Genomic DNA, 18,124 nt, shown 5'->3' on the forward strand with positions numbered 1-18,124 from the left:
CCCCCCCCCCCCCCCCCGCCGAGACCTCCTCACTTTGTGGCATCAGCCAGACGCCAGCTGGTTTTGTTTTAAAATCTCTTCCTGCTTATTTTGTTCAGAGTAACAACTTCCCCAGGAAACCTTCAAATAGGGCAGCTGGATGGGGGTGGTGAGGGGGTGGGGGCACCAGAGGATCCAGAGAGAATGCTCATCAAGACTCCCAGTTGGGGCTGAGGGTGGGAGACTTTTCCAGGCCTTAAAATAGATTTTTACAAAGCCCTTCACAGGAGCACGTGGGATGGTCTTTTCCAGCAATCAAGCTTCGATGTGGTTTCTGGCTCAGGGAAACGCTGGATGGGGAGGGGGCTGGAGGTTTTCTGTGCCCCGGGATGGGCATGGCCTCTGTAAGTGGGCAGTTTAGGCCTGGTGCTAGGGAGTCAGGGAGCTATGGATCCAGGAGGTGGGCTGGTCCAGGATCAAGGGGTGAGATTAAGTTTAGGAGATTAAGATTAGGTTGGGGAGGTATTGGACCCCAGGAGTTGGCTTCAAGAGTCCAAACCCTGCTAATCTCCAGCTGAATCTACCCGGTTCAGCTTCAGACCCAAAGGTTTCTTCATGCCCAAGCGATCTGGACGGACGGTCTTCCAAGGCCCAGGCTGGGACCGGAGTCACTGGGAGACGTTCTGGTGGTTGGCCTGGGGCTGTCCACCTACCCAGACTCCACAGTCAGCAGGCAGGGATTGGAGTAGACGCCAAGAAGACCTGAAGCCTCAAGGGGAGATGAATGACGATAGGGCTTCAGGATCAGTTGTCGCCATAGTATGCAAGGGTACAACTGAAGGCCTGGGCCTGAGCCAGGTGAACGGCCCAGATGCCCTTTTAACTGAAAGTCTCTGTGGATCACCTAATCTCTGAATGTGAGAGCAGGGAGGGCCCCTTGGGATCATCTAGTCCGATATACTCATTTTATTGATGAGGCATCTGAGCCTGGAGAGAAGGCACTTTCCTGGAGAACAACTTCAAGTTGGCCTTCCGAGCCACACCCTGTCATTTGCTAGTTGGGTGACTCAGGCAAGTTATTTCACTTCTCTGAGTCTGCTTCCTCGACTGTGGAATATGGACAGTGATACTTGCCTTGCAGAGTTGTCCAGGGAACTCCATGAGATAGGGTATGCAAAGGCACCCAGCCTCGTGCCTGGCACATAGTAGATACTTAGTAAATTGTCAGTGTTATTATTGGCCATGGCCACACAGTAGGACCAAACAAGAAGTGAGTTCTCTAGCCCCCACAGCTCTGCCCCCTTGCTCATAGCATACACCTCTCCCCAGCCTTGAGGTTGCCAGTGTCCTAGGTTGGAGCCCCATCCTGGGTGGGAGAGTCTGGCCCCAGAGGGATGTATGGGCTGACTCACCATGGGCACTGGCCCGGGAAACTCTGTTCTGGGAAAAGATCCTAGCAGGGTGTTCCTGCTGTCCCCAAATGGGATGGTTCAGTTCCCTGCTAGAATCCCTGCAGGGCTGGGCTGTGTGAAGTTGGGACCCAATCTTCTGAGCTCTAGGTCTGCCCCTGTAGGGGCTTCCTTCCTCAGGGTCTGTCCATACAATGTATTGGCTCCAGCCCCACCCATCTCCTCTTTGTTTCAAAGCCTCTGTCCTAGTTCAGGCCCCGTGATATCTAGCCTGGACTATTGCCCCAGCCTCCTCTCTAGTTCCCCTGCCTCATGCCTGCCCCTTCCAGTTTATTCCTCACATTTAACTCAAGTGGGCTTCCAGAAACTCACCCTGAAACTTTAGAATTTAGTTCTAGCTCTTTAACTCCCCATGGGACCTTGGGAGAGTCATCTTCTCACTGGGTCTCAATTTCTTCTTCTGTAAAATGGAGCTATAAAGACGGTCTTAGTCTCCCAGCTTCCTTCTAGATCTAACATTCTCTAAGCTGTAGGAGCAATGATGAGGGTAGGGGCACAGCTTTAGGGTCCCAGGACATAGGTAGGTTCTGGCCTGGCCTTAGGCTGGGCCATTCTAGCCTCTGCCCAAATGAAGCTCCTCATTTCAGTACCAGGGACAGCAGCCCTTCCCACCTGGGCTCTGGGCTCTGGGAAGAGGGTTCAGGACCATTCCAGGAGATGCCATGGGCAGTGCTGCTAAAGGCTCTGCCTCTCCCTTGTATGTGGTGGGACAGATGAGATGGTTCCTGGAGTCTTTCAGTCTCCAGGCACCACAGAATTATTGCAAGCAACTTGGCCCAGTTCTTTAGAGAGAGAGAGAGAGTCTACATAAAGTTACTCCCAGATCGACAGAGTTCAGACTGGACAAGACCTCTGAAGCTGCAAGAACTTTCTCCCCACCCAGAAGATATGGAACTTAATCTCTGCTGAATCACTTCTCAAACCAATGTGGACTTGATGGAGAGGAGTGAAAAGTAGGCCGTCAGTAGATCAGGAGAGGGTGGGCCTGGGGTCTGACCCCAGCCCTGTGAGCACATGAACCTCAGGCTCACCATTTGTGAAATGGCAGTGGGGGGCTAGCGAGGTGTCTCTAATACTTCAGGATTCTGTGACACCCCTACCCAGGGGCTCACAGTGCATTGGGTAGGTCAAAGAAGGTAAATTTTCTCCCAAGTGGGTCTAGAAGAGGAGGGTTGGGGCCATGGGGTGGTGAGGCTCTGGCTTCAGCTCAGGGTGTGTGTTGTCAGGGGAGGGGAGGTATGGGGGAGGGTAAAGTGCAGCTCCCACAGACCATCTGTCTCCTAACTGGGTTAGAGGGGATGTGGCAGTTAGGAGTCAGGGATAAGGTGAGCACCCTACACCCACCATCATTGCCCAGTCCTCTGTGTGGTGGGTCACACACTGTTTGTGATCGAGTGGAGGGGTTCAATCAGGTGTTATGGTGTGACGGTCACATGTATGTGGCAGAGTGTGTTGTGTGTATGTGTGACTAAGACCTAGTAGGACTGTTAGTGACTGTGTGCTCATTATATGAACATACATGACCTGGTGTGGGAGATCGCTGTACTCATATATGTGATTGTTAGCACTCATTGTATCTACTTATGCTTGTGTGAAAGAAATACGTATCAGCTAAAGTGACTCTGTGTGTTTGAGAGAGAGACACAGAGAGAGAGAGAGACAGACTGATAGACATATCGGTGGTCTCATTGACTTGTGGATAGTAGCTATTCCAATATCCCAGAAGCTGGGCTGGCTTCAGAGAAGACATTCCTCCTCACCACCAGCCCATCCCCACTCCCAGTCCCCCCATCCCATCCATTGGTGGGGCCGGCCCTCTCAGCCTTCCCTCCCGCTGGGGGGACTTCCTGAAATGTAAGTAGGATGAAGCAGGGAGACTGAAGCCCTCCTTTTCTTAGGCTGGCATTTTGAACAATACCTCCCCAATGCACCATTGGGGTGTGGCCCGGAGACGGGGTTTTCAGCATAACCGGCTCCCCCCTCCCCACTGCTTTTGGAGGCTGTGCTGCCAGCCCCCCTCCCAGCCTCCTCAGCCCTGGTGGCAATTCCACTCTTAATTTGCCCAGGCCTCTAACCAGTGGCTCCTTTGACACAGTCCTTATGTGATGCCACCTTCCCTTCCTATCAAGCTCTTCAGGCAGTGAAGCTTCAGCAGGGGCAGGCCTACAAACCTTCAATTCAACCCGTCTTCTGCTCCACCCCCCCCCCCCAGGAGGAGAGGGTGTCTAGGGGGACCTCGCTGCAATGCTGAGGAGGTTGCCATGGAAACCCAGGCAGGATGGTGTGCTACTAGGAGAGGCAAAGTGCCCCATGTTCCCTGCAAGGCTCAAGAGGGGGGCTGGGGTGAGGGTAGAGGGCCCTCCAAACAAGAGGTACAGAGACACGGAGTGAGCTCTCACCATGTGGTTTCTGGGGTTCTTCTGCAGACCTCTCAAAGCCAAGGTCTGTTCAGGTCAACCTAGTGGTCTCTCTCAGTCTTGCTTCCCTAATGGCCTCTGCACCCCTCCACACACATCCCCCTCCACATTCAGACCCACCTTGAGAATGCAGGTTAGTTTGAGAGTGGCCAAGCTTCCCATGGGGGTTTTATTGGGCCTATGAAGGTATCACAGAGGTGGAGTGTGAGGTCTGGGTGTGATAGGGTTCATGAGGGTACCTGGAAGAGGGAAAGCAAATCTGGGAATGCCAGAGAAAGCAACCTTTCCAGAAGAGAAAGGAACACTTTCTCCATTTGGGGCAAAGGCTGGAATTGAGTTGGGAAGGTGGCCATCAGGGAGCCTGGCAGGGATGAGGGTGAACGCTGCAGGGCTGGGCTGCACCTGGTGACTTCCCACCCCACAGCCCCACCATCCTGACGCTGCCTCCAGCCATCCTTCTAGTCTTCGTCCCTGTCACTGTGCAAACCAGCTCAGCAGCGCCCCTGCCTCCAGTCAGAGCCCTGCCCGTCCTGCCCCATCCCAAGAGGTGACCTTGGCAGCACTCCCACAGAAGCCTCATCACTGATCTGACCTTGTTCCCTTTCTTTGTTTTCGGGGGTCCCAGAAGGGGCCACCAAGAAGCTGCGCAGCAACATCCGGCGGAGCACAGAGACGGGCATCGCGGTGGAGATGCGGAGTCGGGTCACACGCCAGGGCAGCCGGGAGTCCACAGATGGGAGCACCAACAGCAACAGCTCCGAGGGCACGTGCGTGCAGCCCATGTCCACTCTGGTCCCCACCTTCCCGCATGGTCCTCTAGTCCCAGAGTCAGGGGGCAGGGTGGGGAAATCTTTCTGGCTGGGTTTCGGGTCCAGATGTCTGGGTTCCTCTGCGTCCCTGCCTTCCATGGACATCCGCTGCCTGCGCCCCAGTCTTCCTCTTGCTCTGGGCTGCTGTTTCCCATCCAAACCCCCCAGCGGCCCCAGGGGCACTGCATCCCATCTGTATGTTTCATGCCTCCCAGCCCCCAGCACCTACACACTGCCCTCAGACGAGAGGGCTCCGGAGGAAAATGTGGACCCAGAATCCTTTTCGATCTGAAACCATTGTTACGGCTCAGATGAATGGAGTTCTCACAAGTGGTCTTGCATGGAGCTGAGAGAAGGAGGTTGGACTGGATTGGTGTTTTTCAAACTGTGGTTGGTGACTCAGGCAGGAAGTAAAATCAGTTTAGTGGGTCAAAACCAGTATTAGGGAAAGAAATAGAAATTTCAAACATATCCTGTGGTGTGAGGATGAATTACCTTGTGAACTTTTGTTTTGGTTTTTTAATATATGGATGCACAGAGGTCTATGATGTTAAATGTATTTTTTCCATTGCATGGGAGTTGCAGTCAAAAATTCAAAAGTCACTGGGTTAGATATTCCCTTGGTCCCTCCCAAATCTATGAAGCTGGCTATACGACTAAGATTTTCTGGTTCGGCTTCATCAAGGCCCATTGATAGCAGGGCCCTGTGGCTCTATTATTTAGGATTCTGTGATCTTGTGTCTCATTACTGTGCCCACTTCCATGAATGCAAATGGCCAGGGGCATTTACTGCATATGCAGGGTGTCACTAGGCACTTCAGATGGGTGCTTCTTACTCTGGGGTCTACCAGCCACCATCAGACCAAAAACTGTGTCTCATTTAACACTGAGGGATGTCGGCACTACCATGATCTCCATGTTCCATGTGGAGAGACTGAGGCATGGGAGGAGAGTGAGGTACCCACCCAAGGTCACAGCTGTTCAGTGGTGGTGGAGTCAGGGTTTGAATTAAGGCCATTTGACTCTATAACCTTTGTTCACAACCTCTACACTCTCTAGACCAAGCTCCTAAAATTCTGTGACCTTGAGAGTCCGTGACCTTATTTAACCTTCTCAGGTTTTCTTCAGAGTGCGGGCTGGGGTTATTGCTGACAGCCAGTAAGAGTGGGTGGGCCTCGAAGCCCCTTCCCTCAGAGTGGAGGCCAGCCTTGTTGGGGAAATTCAGGCCCTCTTTGACAAGTGTAGGCAACCCGTCTTTCTCCTTGCCTGTCGCTGGCCAAGGGGGACTCAAGGCCCAACTTTCCAAGCGGGGAGTCGTTCTGGAACAGTCTGATCTCTCAGGCCAGATACCTGGGCTATTCTAGGAGGTCTTAGAACTTTGGTCCATTTTGGCCCCCCGAGCAGAGCCGGGTCCGCCCCCCCCATTGGTCCTTTCTCTGCTGGCCACCCTCAGAACATGTAGCCTTGAGTGCCTAAGGGGGGGGCACTGCCCTCGATGTTCACAGCAACATCGTAACTACCATTTTATTGTGTCCTGCTTGTCTGGAACCTTTCACGCACCAGCTGCCCCAATTGCCACCATAACCCTGCAAGGTGGGCATCGCATCACTGTTTTACAGTCAAGGCAAGTCTTACCTCTCGAAGCCTCTGTTTTCTCATCTGTAAGACAAGCGTAGCTCCCGCTGCACAGAACAGCAGGAATGAACTCGATGCTTGCGGAGCGTTTGGTGCGCTGCTGGCGCCCGCCCAGCTCTTGATCACTATCAGTGTTGCTACTGTTTCCAGACCCCACAACCAGGGACCACCCACCATCGCTCGCCTTTGATCTCAACCCTGCAATTGTGTTATTTTGGTCTCGGTTGCTGTTTTGGACACCACCTCACGTTATCGACTTGGATTCCAAACATATGGTCAACTAAACCTCAGTTCTTAGAACTTGCTCCAGGCATCGAAATTTCTGGCCTATGTTTCTGGTTCTTGGCAGTCATATCCCCAGGGGAGGACATAGGTGGCCCGCAAGCCCTGCCTTTTAAGGGTCACCTTAGAATATCCTGGTGCTTGAGGATTAGGTAACATTATTATGTTTACTATTTCTCAAGGGACACCAGAGTATTTTTATTTAACGTGCAGAGATGAAGAGTTCTGTTTGTCCCCAGCTAAAGCAGGGCACTCATGCTACGGAGAGGGGAAACTGAGGCACAGAGGGGCATGGCCCAGTGTCCGCGGGGCGGAGCCACTGCATCTCACCATCCAGGCCACCTCATGTGCCCCTCTGCGTCTTCCTCCAGGTTCATTTTCCCCACCACTCGGCTTGGGGCTGAAAGCCAGTTCAGTGATTTCCTGGATGGGCTGGGGCCAGCCCAGATTGTGGGGCGACAGACATTGGCGACGCCACCGATGGGTGAGTCTCTCTGAGGGCTGAGCGAGCGGGGGGATGGCGGCCACGCCACAGAAGGGGTGAGCTCTGTGAGGGCCCCGTGTGACACAGGGCTAGCTGCAGAGAGGAGCCCTCACTCTGGCTTTTGCGCCAGCCAGAAGGAGTTGGCTGGGCCCTCTGAGGTCCCTCCCTCTTCAGAGAGGACAGGGGTTCCAGCTTTGCTCTGCGGGCTACCCCGCAGCAGCTTTACAGCATGGGCCGCCCTCACCACACGCCCACCCACTGTCCCACCACCAGCTGCACGCCTGGCAGTGCCGAGTGCCTGCTCGGTGTAAGACAGTGAACCAGAGGGGGCGCCTGGGTGGCTCAGTTGGTTGAGCGACTGCTTTCGGCTCAGGTCATGATCCTGGAGTCCCTGGATCGAGTCCCGCATCGGGCTCCCTGCTCGGCAGGGAGCCTGCTTCTCCCTCTGACCCTCCCCCCTCTCATGTGCTCTCTCTCATTCTCTCTGTCTCACATAAATAAATAAAATCATAAAAAAAAAAAAAAAAGACGGTAAACCAGAGGCGTCGCAGCTTTGATGCTCAGCGAGTCTGTGCTACCCCTGGTGCTCTGTGTGACCTTGGGCATGTCACTCCCCTTCTTTGAGCCTCCGTTTCCTCATCTGTAAAATGGGAATAAGAATCCCTGCCTTAGTTCCGCAATCTAACAACAATTCATCGAGTTCCTATCCGATGCTTTGAATGAAGTGTTTCATTTACTCCTGAGGAACTGTGTCTTATTGGACTTGTTACTTCTACCTGCCTGGCACCTAAAAGCCTTTTAAATAATTTTCTCATCCCCCTTCCCTGCAGCTGGGACCTACTTCCCGGGTCTCTACTCGGTCCTCTTAGTTGCACTTCTGGCTCCCTCCCACCTCCCTCCCTCTCTCCCTCTGTCTTAGATACTGGTTGTGTTGGCTCTGGGGGCTCCTCCCAGGAACTTGCTTCCCCAGAGATGCCCCTTGCCTCTCCCCCTTCCCCATCAGTCCGACCTGAGCAGTCTGCCCCCAGGCATCTGGACTCAGTCCTCATTGGAACAGTGTTCGACCTTCGACCTCACAGCACATGAGGAAGCGGGGCTCAGACAGTGCCCTGCTGCGAGCCCTGCACTGGAGCTGGGTTTCAGTCCCAGGCCAGTACTCTTCCCACTGCACTGCTTCGGTTTTCTCAGACATGCTTCCACAGGAGCCTTCGTCCACGGGGACCCTCGGAGGGTGAGCACCAGCTCTCCTCTGGCCCTGGGGTAGGATTTGCCTAATTCTCAGCCCTTGCTTACAGGCTCTTAAGGGCCTGGGGAGTCTGCTTTTCCCAGCCCTAGGCCCAGCCAGGGACTGGGAGGCAGTGAGAGGAGCCAGCCACCTCCACAAGGCTTTTGTGCTTTCCCAGCCTAGAACACTTGTGTGTGGTGCCTCCTGGTGTCTAGAAGTGGGAAGGACAGGCTTGCCTTTGCTTATCTCCTTAGGGATGTTAAGAGTAAGACCTCCCCTCTTCCATCCCCACGGGGAGGTCAGAAATAGCTAGAGGGAGGGTGATGACTTCCAGGATGTTTCCTGAAAGTAATAAATCCCCATCTTCCCAAGTATGCAAATACAAACAATTACATGATAGCTCGGAGTATCTAAAATGGGTGGCTGAACCCAAAGTCTGGCCAATTTTAATTTCTCTGCATCAGGCTTATGATTCTGCATTCCTTTGAAGGTTGTTCCAAGTGACTAATGCATAATTTCAAATTCCGCTAACCGATGTTGAACAAAGCTAAGAGTTCTAGAAATAACTGACATGACTTCATACAGAACTTGCCTCGGCGAGGTAATCGTTTGTGGGAGCGCAGCGAGGAGTTCTCAGTTCTCTGCTCCCGGGAGAACTGGCCTTCCCTGCATCCTTTGGCCCGGGTGCAAACAGGCCCTAATTCCCAGGCAATGCCTCCTGTCCTGCGCAGGCTCCTATCTCGGCATCTTTTCAAAAGGAGAGTCTGTAAATATTTGGGGAGTGGCCGAGGGCTGCTATTCTGCTCAGTAAGACAGGAGCCCCCCAGTTCACTGGGACTTACTGGGAGTTGGGCAGCCATTCGTTGCTACCCAAGCATGCCCCTTGAGGGTCATGCCCCCGCCCTTGCCCCAGGGGACCTATCAAAGTATTTCTCACCTCCTTTCAAGGGGCCCCTCGAGAGCCGTTCTGGCACAAGCAGTCCGCTGCATGTTTTGCGGGTTCCAGCACTGTAGCGCCCTCTGCAGACTGTACTCTGCACAGCAGCTGGCCAGCCCGCCCCGGCTCTGCCTCTGCCTGGAGGGTCCCTTTTCTTCCTTGCAGGGGATGTGCACATTGCCATCATGGACCGCAGTGGCCAGCTAGAGGTGGAAGTGATTGAGGCTCGGGGCCTGACCCCCAAACCAGGCTCCAAATCCCTCCCAGGTGAGGCCGAGCAGCGGGAAGAGGGGTTTTGGATACGGGGTCCTGCCAGGCAGGGGTGCGCAGCTGAGCTCCGGGTCTAGCGTGTCCTCAGCTGCCCATTGGCCTAGATCAGTGTTCTCGACCCCGGAGTCATGGCTGGCCCGGAAGGCCTGTGGACAGGGTTGAGGGGAGGGGAGATGGGCGAGTCAGTGTTTGAGCCCATCTTCTACTGCTGTCCACTGGTCAGCTCATCCCACTCACCTTGCTCACCTCCAGGAGCAGTAGGACGTTAGGGGATCAGTCTGTCCTGGACCCCTCCCCAGCATGCTTTCTCCCATCCCTTAGCCACCTATATCAAGGTTTACCTGCTTGAGAACGGGGCCTGCTTGGCCAAAAAGAAGACAAAGGTGGCCAAGAAGACCTGTGACCCCCTGTACCAGCAGGCTCTGCTCTTCGACGAGGGGCCCCAGGGCAAGGTGCTGCAGGTGAGTGCTACGGGGCCCCTGGGGCAGGACGACTCCCCAAAACTGCAAGTTGTAGTTTAAAATCTCTTTCATGTATGATGCGTCCTGTGCCGGGCACTGTACCAAGTGCATTAATGCGCATGACCCGTTTGTTTTCACAGCCCAGTGAGGGGTTTTTGCCCCTGGTTGATTTGTAAGGAAACCAGAGTTCAGGGGGATAAGTCCACTGCCCACCCCCCACCCCAGGTTGCTCAGCTTGTAGGTAGAAGCAGCGTTTGACCACCGCCTTCTCTTTCTGCCTGGTGCTAATGCTTATTGCGCATCAGCTCCGTGCCAGGCTCTGGGCGAAGGGCTTTCCAATCCTGACCTCCTTTCAGCCTCCAGACGATGCTGTGAAGTAGGTATGATTCTCCCCATCTTGCAGTCTCAGAAAGGTGAAGTGACTTACTTGAGGTTTCAGCTAGCGACTTGCAGAGCCCAGGTGGCCCAGGCCAAGGTGACGCCACCCCAACTCCGAGAGAGTGCGGTGCCCTTCACGACAGTCCCGGGAGGGAGGGATCATCACGCCCATTCACAGACGAAGCACCTGAGGTGCTTAGCAAGAGGCTAAGTGGGGGCTGGTCTCTAGGTTCAGTCCTGGGTTCAAGTTCCAGCACCATCATGGTCTGTGGGTGGCATACTGTGAAGTGTAAATGAGAGATGCACATGGAGGGCCTCACTGAGTGCCTGGCCCGTAGACAGCCGCTCTCAGAGTATTAGTGGTGGTTGTGGCTGGGGGCCTTGCCTGAGGCCACATGGGTGGCAGAGGAGAGGCCTGAGCCAGGGGCTGTCTGGGCTGTGTAACTACTCATCTAGGGCTGTTCCTCCGGGCTGAGGTGGTTGTGTAGCAAGTGCCCTTGGGGTCGCAAATGGCTAGGACTGCAGAACCCTGGGGTTCTGTGGGGGTAGGGAGGATCCTGGGTGTCTGTTTTCATGTATATATATATTGGGATTCCATTTTGAGAAAAAGATCCACCGATAAAAATACAAGTTTGAAAATCACTGAGCTAATCTCTTCCCCTCTTCCAGTTTTCTGGGTGGGAACACTGAGGTCCAGTGAGGGCCAGGGGTCTCCCCAAGCTCCGCCGTTCGCCAGCAGCAGACTAGAAGCTGTGACTCAGGTCCCAGACTCTTTCCGTCTGCTTCTTACTGGGGAAGGCTGCCATCTGGGATGCTGGGAGGCTCTGGAAGTCAGACCCAGGTTCTGATCCCAGCTCCGCCACCAATTACTGTGTATCTTTGGGCTCATTAACCTCTCTGAGCTGTCGTTGCCTCTTTGTCGAGACGATGGTACGTAGCACCTTTACCTAGACGGTTGTAACGGCTGAGATAATGGAGAGGAGTCGGTACGATGGAGGCTGGCACGTCTTCAGTGCTCAGTAAGCTGTTGCCCCCAAATCAGTCTCGGTTCCGGCTCTCTCTGCCTCATCTGTGCTTTAGTGAGACTTGCCGGTTCCTGGGTCCACTACTGAGCCCTGAAGTCGGGGAGTTGGCTCAGCGCCCCCCGTTTCCCACCCCCTCCCCCGCAGGTGATTGTCTGGGGAGACTACGGCCGCATGGACCACAAATGCTTCATGGGCATGGCCCAGATCATGCTGGACGAGCTGGACCTGAGTGCCGCGGTCACGGGCTGGTACAAACTCTTCCCCACGTCCTCAGTGGCAGACTCTACACTTGGATCCCTCACCAGGCGCCTGTCCCAGTCCTCCCTGGAGAGTGCCACCAGCCCCTCGTGCTCCTAAGGACCTCAGAAGAGGCCGGGAGGCAGTGTGGGAAGGGCTGCCTGACGGCCCCTCCCCACCCCCTGTACATAGTCTTCGTGTCTCTCTGGACCCCTTGCCCTGCTGCATGCCTGTCGGCTACTGGGCCCACCCCAACTGGCAGCGGAGACTAGTGTGTGCGTGTGTATGTGTCTGTGTGTGTCTCTGTGTGTCTGTGACCATGTTCTATCCGTTCACGTGTCTGGGTATAGCCAGTCTTGGTGACTACATGAGCTAAAATCCACATCTCTCTGTGTCTCGTTGAAAAGAAACCCAAAGGAGTGTTGTGTGGGCACGGATCCCCGAGTGCAGGGGTGGAAGCGGGGGATGTGGCCACCCATCCACCCTGCCTGGTCTTGTGCCCGGGACGGAGCCCACGTGTCCCTGTCCGGGCCGCCTCTTGCTGGTCCCTGCTTTGTTTTCTGTCTCGTCCTTTGTCCTACCTGTGCTTCTCCCAGCACTGCTGCTCTATTTTGAGGAATGTAGTACCCACTGCAGCTGGCCACACTGAGGCCCTTCGGGGACCCAACACCCTCCTCCCCACCGAGTGCTCTGGCAGCTCTTCCTACCGAATGCACATGCAGCATGTCGCATGCTCATCTAGTGCCCTGGCCGGGGGCCGGGGGAGCGGAACATGCCTGGGAAGCTGAGGGCTTGGAGATCGCCTTCTCCCTTCGGCAGGAGCCGCCTCCTTCCTGCAAGTGGAACACTAGGAAGACTTAGTTCCCAGGGTGGCTGGCCAGGCCCCTTGGAGGGAAGTGCGGGCACCTCCCTTAGCGTTGTTCTTCACCTCCTGTCCTCCTCCGAGCCTCCTCGCTTCCAACATGCCAAAGGAGCTCTCCCAGTGGACCCCAGGAGGTGTGGACTTGGAGGGTCTTGACACCCCAGAGGCTGGCCTCAGGGGGGATGTTCTCTGCCAAAGCAGATGGTCCCTGAGGTGCCTGTGTGCTCTCCAGGCCCTGGGGGTGGCCCTGTCCCCCTTGGGGTGCATCCTGGTGGGGCCTGGCTTGTGGAGGAAGCACTGAGGGTGGGGCTGTTGCTGGGATGAGGAGGGTTGGGGCTGACCTGCCCTGTGCCACTGTTGAGAATCCTGTCTGACCTTTGGGGATTAGCTGCGTGAGGTCGATCATTTGGGTCTCTCTTTGTTTGCTCATTTCCAGACCAGGGTCCCTGTCTGGGAGCTCAGACTCACCTGGGCTCCAGCTTCCTGGCCTCACGGACAGCCTGGCTCTGGACTCGGCTAGACTGCCACAGTCACCAGCTCTGTACAAGCAATACTTACCCCTCTCTGCCTCCCCGCCTCCCCGCACTCCGCAGCTGTCCTCTGGAGAGGGGCCTGGCCTGCTCTTGGCACCTCCCCTGCCTCTGCTTTCTTCCCACCCTTGTCTGGTTGGAGCTTCCCAAAGCCACTCAAACCCCGACTTCATATGACAGCTGGGCCCCTGTGTGGGGGCGGGTACCAGGGCCTGGACCCGTGAGATGTCTGCTAGGAATGCCCAAATCTGTCCTCTCCCTCCGCAGGTCTAGGGCAAAAGGCGAGAGGTTGCCCAAAGGGGTGGACACAGCAGCCCTTGGGTCCGTGTCTAGTGGGAAGAAAAGAGGTGGCAGAGGGGTCAAGGTATGGAGAAGACCGTCCCTCTGCCTCTTCCCCAGACGTCAGCCCCAAGTGCTGCATGACTCTGACCCACATGCTCAAGGTGGAGGGGAGCTACCCAGCTGAGCAGTGGAGCAGTCTCGGGGCCTGCGTGCTTGGACTCCGTTCATAACCAAAGCCGGACAGATGGGCATAGAGGCGGATTCTGAGGTCAGGTGGAGGAGGCGGCTGTCAGGAGATAAAGGGCCTCCTTTCCTGGTAGGGACCCACACCAGGTTGAAGCCAGAGCCTGGTAACCTCCCTCCCAGGAAAACCCTACTGGTCCTGCCCACAGACGGAAAGTGGGTAAGGGCAGTAAGAAATGAACCAAATGGGCTCCTGGCTGCTGCCAAAGCCTCCACTCTTGTCTTATCACAGATGAGGACGGTTGTGGGCGTAGGGAGAGGGAGGAGGCAGCTGGGTCGAGTTTTCTCTTTAGGCAGAAATTCTCTCCCGTTGTTGGGATTGGGTAATGCGCACATTTCTCATGTTTCTAAAAATAAGGCAAAGGGCTCTGTACTCTTTGACCCTAGGGTGGGGAGAGGGAAACTCGCTCACAAAAGGATATTTTATGTCCTGTCTGTGATGTATTCACCTCTCCCAAACAGTCACCCTCAGGATGGCGTGAACATACTCTACACGGGATTAGTAATGACTCCTAGGATGGCGTAGACATTTGCTGATGTAGCCCCGAGTGGTGCTACCGAGACCCAGGGGAATGGGGGATATCAGGGAGGGATATCACCCTCATTCCTTGAGGGGCCTGGGAAGACAGGGAAGGTGGAGGGCTGCCAGCAGAGAGCCTGGCCCTGGGTGGCTATAGGCCACGGTCCCCTTGCCTCTGGGGGCAGGTTAGTTAGCACAGCAGAAGGTCTAGCCCGAGCTGGGGCCTGACCTGCGGGTAACTGGAGCTGACCTGCCTCCAGGCCCTAGCTGCCCAAACTGCCCAGGAGCTGGGCCGCTCTTATCCCACCTCTTTAATGGGAAGTAATTCTCCCCAGGTTGACCTTTGGGAATTATCCTCTTTAACCCTTTGTACCAAATCAGTTACTAATCCGCACCTGGATTTCCCCCCATGATGGTGAGTTCACTTGAGGCTGACGCATGTGTGATGGTGAATGGCTGGGTTTCAGGGTCTCTCATCCTCCTCGATACAGGGGCTTCTCTGAGAAGCCATTTGGGAGCTAGCCTGTCCCAGGAGAGGAGGGGGCACAGTGTGCCGCCTGGCCTTCCCTGGGGTGGGGAGCATCTTTGAAGAGGGGATGGTGGGGGAAGGAGGCAACACGATCTCCCCCAGAGTGCTCCCTAACCTGGGACCGACGCACTGCTGGGTACCACGCCCTGGCTCAGCAGGCCTGTTTCCCCCAGGTGAGACCCAGAGCTGAGGACAGGACGGGACGCTTTGTCATCCCCCTTCCTCTGCTCTGGCAGGTCCGTGGAGGATGCGGCAGAGATGGGGGTGGCCCTGCAGCAATGCTGGGCTGTGGGCAGGAACCGTGACGGATGATTCAGAGCATCTGTCTTCACGTTTCTGCTCTGTTCAACGTGTCCCACTTCCTTCATAGACTCCATCCCTACAGGGACATCTGAGGGCCTTTGGTATGAATCACGCTCCAGTAAATGGGGCCACGTCTAGGTTTGACAAGGGGGATTTGATCCTTCAGGGAAGAACCAGCTCCAAAACTCCTCCCCATCCCATCTCTTCCACCTCCCCGTTCTCCCAGGAAAGGAGCGGAGGGCTTAGGAGGCTCTCCCGGCATGCCGGCATCCCAGGGGCGGGGGTGAGGCAGAGCCCAGGGGCTCCAGAAAGAGGGCACCCGGGTAGCTCCTCGCTCGTGGGATTGCCAGTTCTCCCAGGGGCGTGACCCCTACCAGGGCAAGCATGCCCAAGCTCTTCTTTACTGCCAGCCTTGAGGAGAACAGCCCCCTCTCCCCCTCAGAGACAATAGAGACCTCCAAGGGTATGTCTCTGGAAACGAAATGTAGCACAATCTTCGACCCCGTGACCAGGAACCCTGACATGCAACCAGGGTTCTCGCTCCACACCCTGCTGCCCGGGGGGGCCGCTGAGCTCCTCCCCGCGGGGGCTCCGGGGCTCCCCGATGCCTCCGATTCCCTATCCTCCTCGGCCCAGAAAGCAGCAGAGCTTCAGGAAGGCCGCTCTTCTGGGTCTCTGATTGCTTCCTGCACTGTGCAAACTCTGTGCAAGAAACGGCTGCCTTTGCTTGATGATGGAGACGAGGCGCCCCGCTACCTGGCTGGAGGGAGAGGGCGCACCGCTCAGGCCCAGGTGGGCCCCGCAGCATTTCTGCGGGCGGGCAGGCGTCTGCAAGGAGATGGAAAAGAAGAGGCCTGCTCCCTGCTGCCTCCTCCCTTTATGCTCCTCTCCCCGGCGTCTTCTCCTCCCCGATCCTGACACGGAAAGAGGCTCGTGAACATGCTGCTTCCTGTACTGGATTCTCTTTCTTCGAACGAAGAGGGAGGAGATGGGCGTGTAGATTCTTCTCCTGTCTTCTTCCTCAAGTCTGCTTTTCACTCAGGTCAGAAGAGGATGGGGCAAAACCAAACACTCAACGACTGAAGGCAGGGGAGCCCCGCCCAGTCAGGGGAGGCCTGGTGGCGGCTGGCGGGGCCTGGTCTGGCTGGGAAAGGCTGATTTTGAGAGTGCCTGAGCATCTCAGAGCAATGTCGGTGATGCCAAAGAGAGCAACTTGGTCTCCCTGGGCGCCAGCCCTGCCGGTGAGGCCCCACAAAGGCGGCTTCGGCTGTTGTCATGCCTGATGGGGGACCTTGTTCTCTGACAAAGGGCTTAATCTTTCCATGTAGCAAAGCAACTCCTTCTCCCCCCAAACCCCGAGCTCGGGCTTTTGTGGGCCCAGCCTGGCTGTGCCTGTGAGGAAAACCACACCAATAAGAGAAACTGAATTCTGTCAGGGGCCTAGACTAGCTTGGGTCAGTGCTTGTTGAGAAAAGTGCGTTACTGCTTTGGGGGAACTTTCCAGGGCCCTAGTTGGAAACTTAGTAAGGCCGGGGGCCTTGTGCCTCCCCGCCCCCCCCCCCCCCCCAGGGAGTTCACACCGATGTCAGGAAGGGTCCCTGGGGACTGGGTTCCAGAGAGTTTGGCTAAAGAAAGGGGCCCTGGGAATCCAGGGGCCACAGAGCATCCGCCCCCCAGCTCGATGGCCTGGATAGCTGGCTACAGAGAATCAAAGGCTGTCCTATACAGTTTTGTCCCAAACTGTGACTCTGTGCAAGACTCCTCACTTGTCTGGGCCTCAGCTTCCTCATCTGCAAAATCAGAGCATTTGCTAGTTGCTCCATGGTTCCCTCCAGGTTTTAAAAGTCTGATCTGGAGCGAGGAGGGTTTCCAGCCTGGTGCGCCTGGGTCCACGGGCTGGTTTTGTCCAGCTCCTGGTACCCCGACTGGGTGCAGGTTCTCATCCATCCGCGCCCAGATGCGCTGCTTCTGACAAGAACTCTGGGAATCCTAACAGACTCTGCTTCCACCTCTTTGTGGTTTGTTCTCCCTCTTTTCTTCTTGTGTAATGACCGGAAATACTTAAGGGTTGTCTACAGTGGACAATTTTCAAGGTGCTGATGTGATGGGACCCCCTCAGCTGCGTCCTGCATAGCTCAGTACCCCCACCGGCAGATGAGACTGGGTCAGTCCTCCTCTCTGCTTCTAGAATGACATCCGTGGGAGAGAGTAGAACACCCGAGAATGTGAAAGGCAATGCTCCTTGACGGGAAGAGAGGGGGCACTTACTCCCCGTCCAAGTATTTTGCTTCTTGACACCACCCCTCTCTCCAGACTCTCTCAGCAGACCTCACCTCAGCAGGCAGAGTGAGTGGCTGCTTCCTTAGGGAAAGTTGGCCTGATTAGTCTATCCACTCCTTCAGAATGTAAATTCACAGGAGGCAGGAACCCCTTTTTTAGAATTTCCAAATGCATCCTGCAAAGAAAGAGATCGCTGATAGGGACTGACAAGCACACTGTTTAGATAAGAAGCAATTAGCCTTTTATATCTGTGCTCTCTACATTTTCTATGTGCAGCATCTTTCCAAACTTGCTGTGGCTCCTAGGTGGCAGGTGGACAGCTGGGGAGGACTTCCGGCTCTTTCCGACAACATTCTTGCCAATTCCCTCGAGGAGAAAATTCTTCACATGGCTTCTGCATGTACGATATTTGGGCAGAAAAAAACAAAAAAGATTAAAGTCAGTTTGAAAATGGTCTCTTGTGTTGCTTTCTGAAGACGGTTCTTAATTCTAGGAGAGAGAAAACAGGGTTGCGGGTGACTAAAACGAGAAAGAGGAGGTGGACGCCAAGGCTGAGAGGCAGGAGAGGGCAGGACATCTTGGGAAAAGGCCTCAAAAGTTCTCACCGGGGCCTCTGACTCCTGTGTGGGGACTTTGTTGCCACATTGATGTCCGTGGGCCATGGAATCTGATGGGGCCAGGCAGCTTCCCAGCTGTCCCCCGCTGCCTGCTTACAGGCCCTCGAAGCCTTCTATTTCCACAGACTCCACAAGGGACGCCCAGTGTCAAATAGAAGAGAAGGTAAGATGGAGCTAAGGCCACTGCTTTTGATCCCGCATGCATTTCTTTCTGAGCTCTCAGGTCCAGGAGCTCTGCTCAGGCATGTGGCTGGGGCAGTCTCGTTGGCTTCAGTCACACTTGCTACAAGCAGTAAACATGCAGTTGACCTCCAGTGCTGTGAACTACAGCAGTCATCGACCCCTGGGAC

General features: G+C 55.4%; 1 protein-coding gene across 2 annotated transcripts in view; it reads left to right on the forward strand.

Annotated features, from left to right (window-relative positions):
• Positions 1–17,611, forward strand: part of RIMS3 (regulating synaptic membrane exocytosis 3) — a 39,130-nt gene extending 21,519 nt beyond the window's left edge. Inside the window, exons 4-8 of one of the 2 annotated variants that reach the window (XM_035018888.1) lie at positions 4,491–4,632; positions 6,963–7,075; positions 9,403–9,504; positions 9,829–9,968; positions 11,516–17,611. In XM_035018888.1, the coding sequence (XP_034874779.1) occupies positions 4,491–4,632; positions 6,963–7,075; positions 9,403–9,504; positions 9,829–9,968; positions 11,516–11,728 (710 nt within the window). In that variant the 3' untranslated portion in view covers positions 11,729–17,611. The remainder of the gene's footprint in view (positions 1–4,490; positions 4,633–6,962; positions 7,076–9,402; positions 9,505–9,828; positions 9,969–11,515) is intronic. The other variant, XM_035018889.1, reaches the window with a different exon arrangement.
• The last annotated feature ends 513 nt before the right edge of the window (positions 17,612–18,124 follow it).

This window comes from Mirounga leonina, unplaced genomic scaffold (assembly GCF_011800145.1).
Source record: "Mirounga leonina isolate KUSES-001 unplaced genomic scaffold, KU_Mleo_1.0 Mir_173, whole genome shotgun sequence".
Taxonomy (NCBI): Eukaryota; Metazoa; Chordata; class Mammalia; order Carnivora; family Phocidae; genus Mirounga; species Mirounga leonina.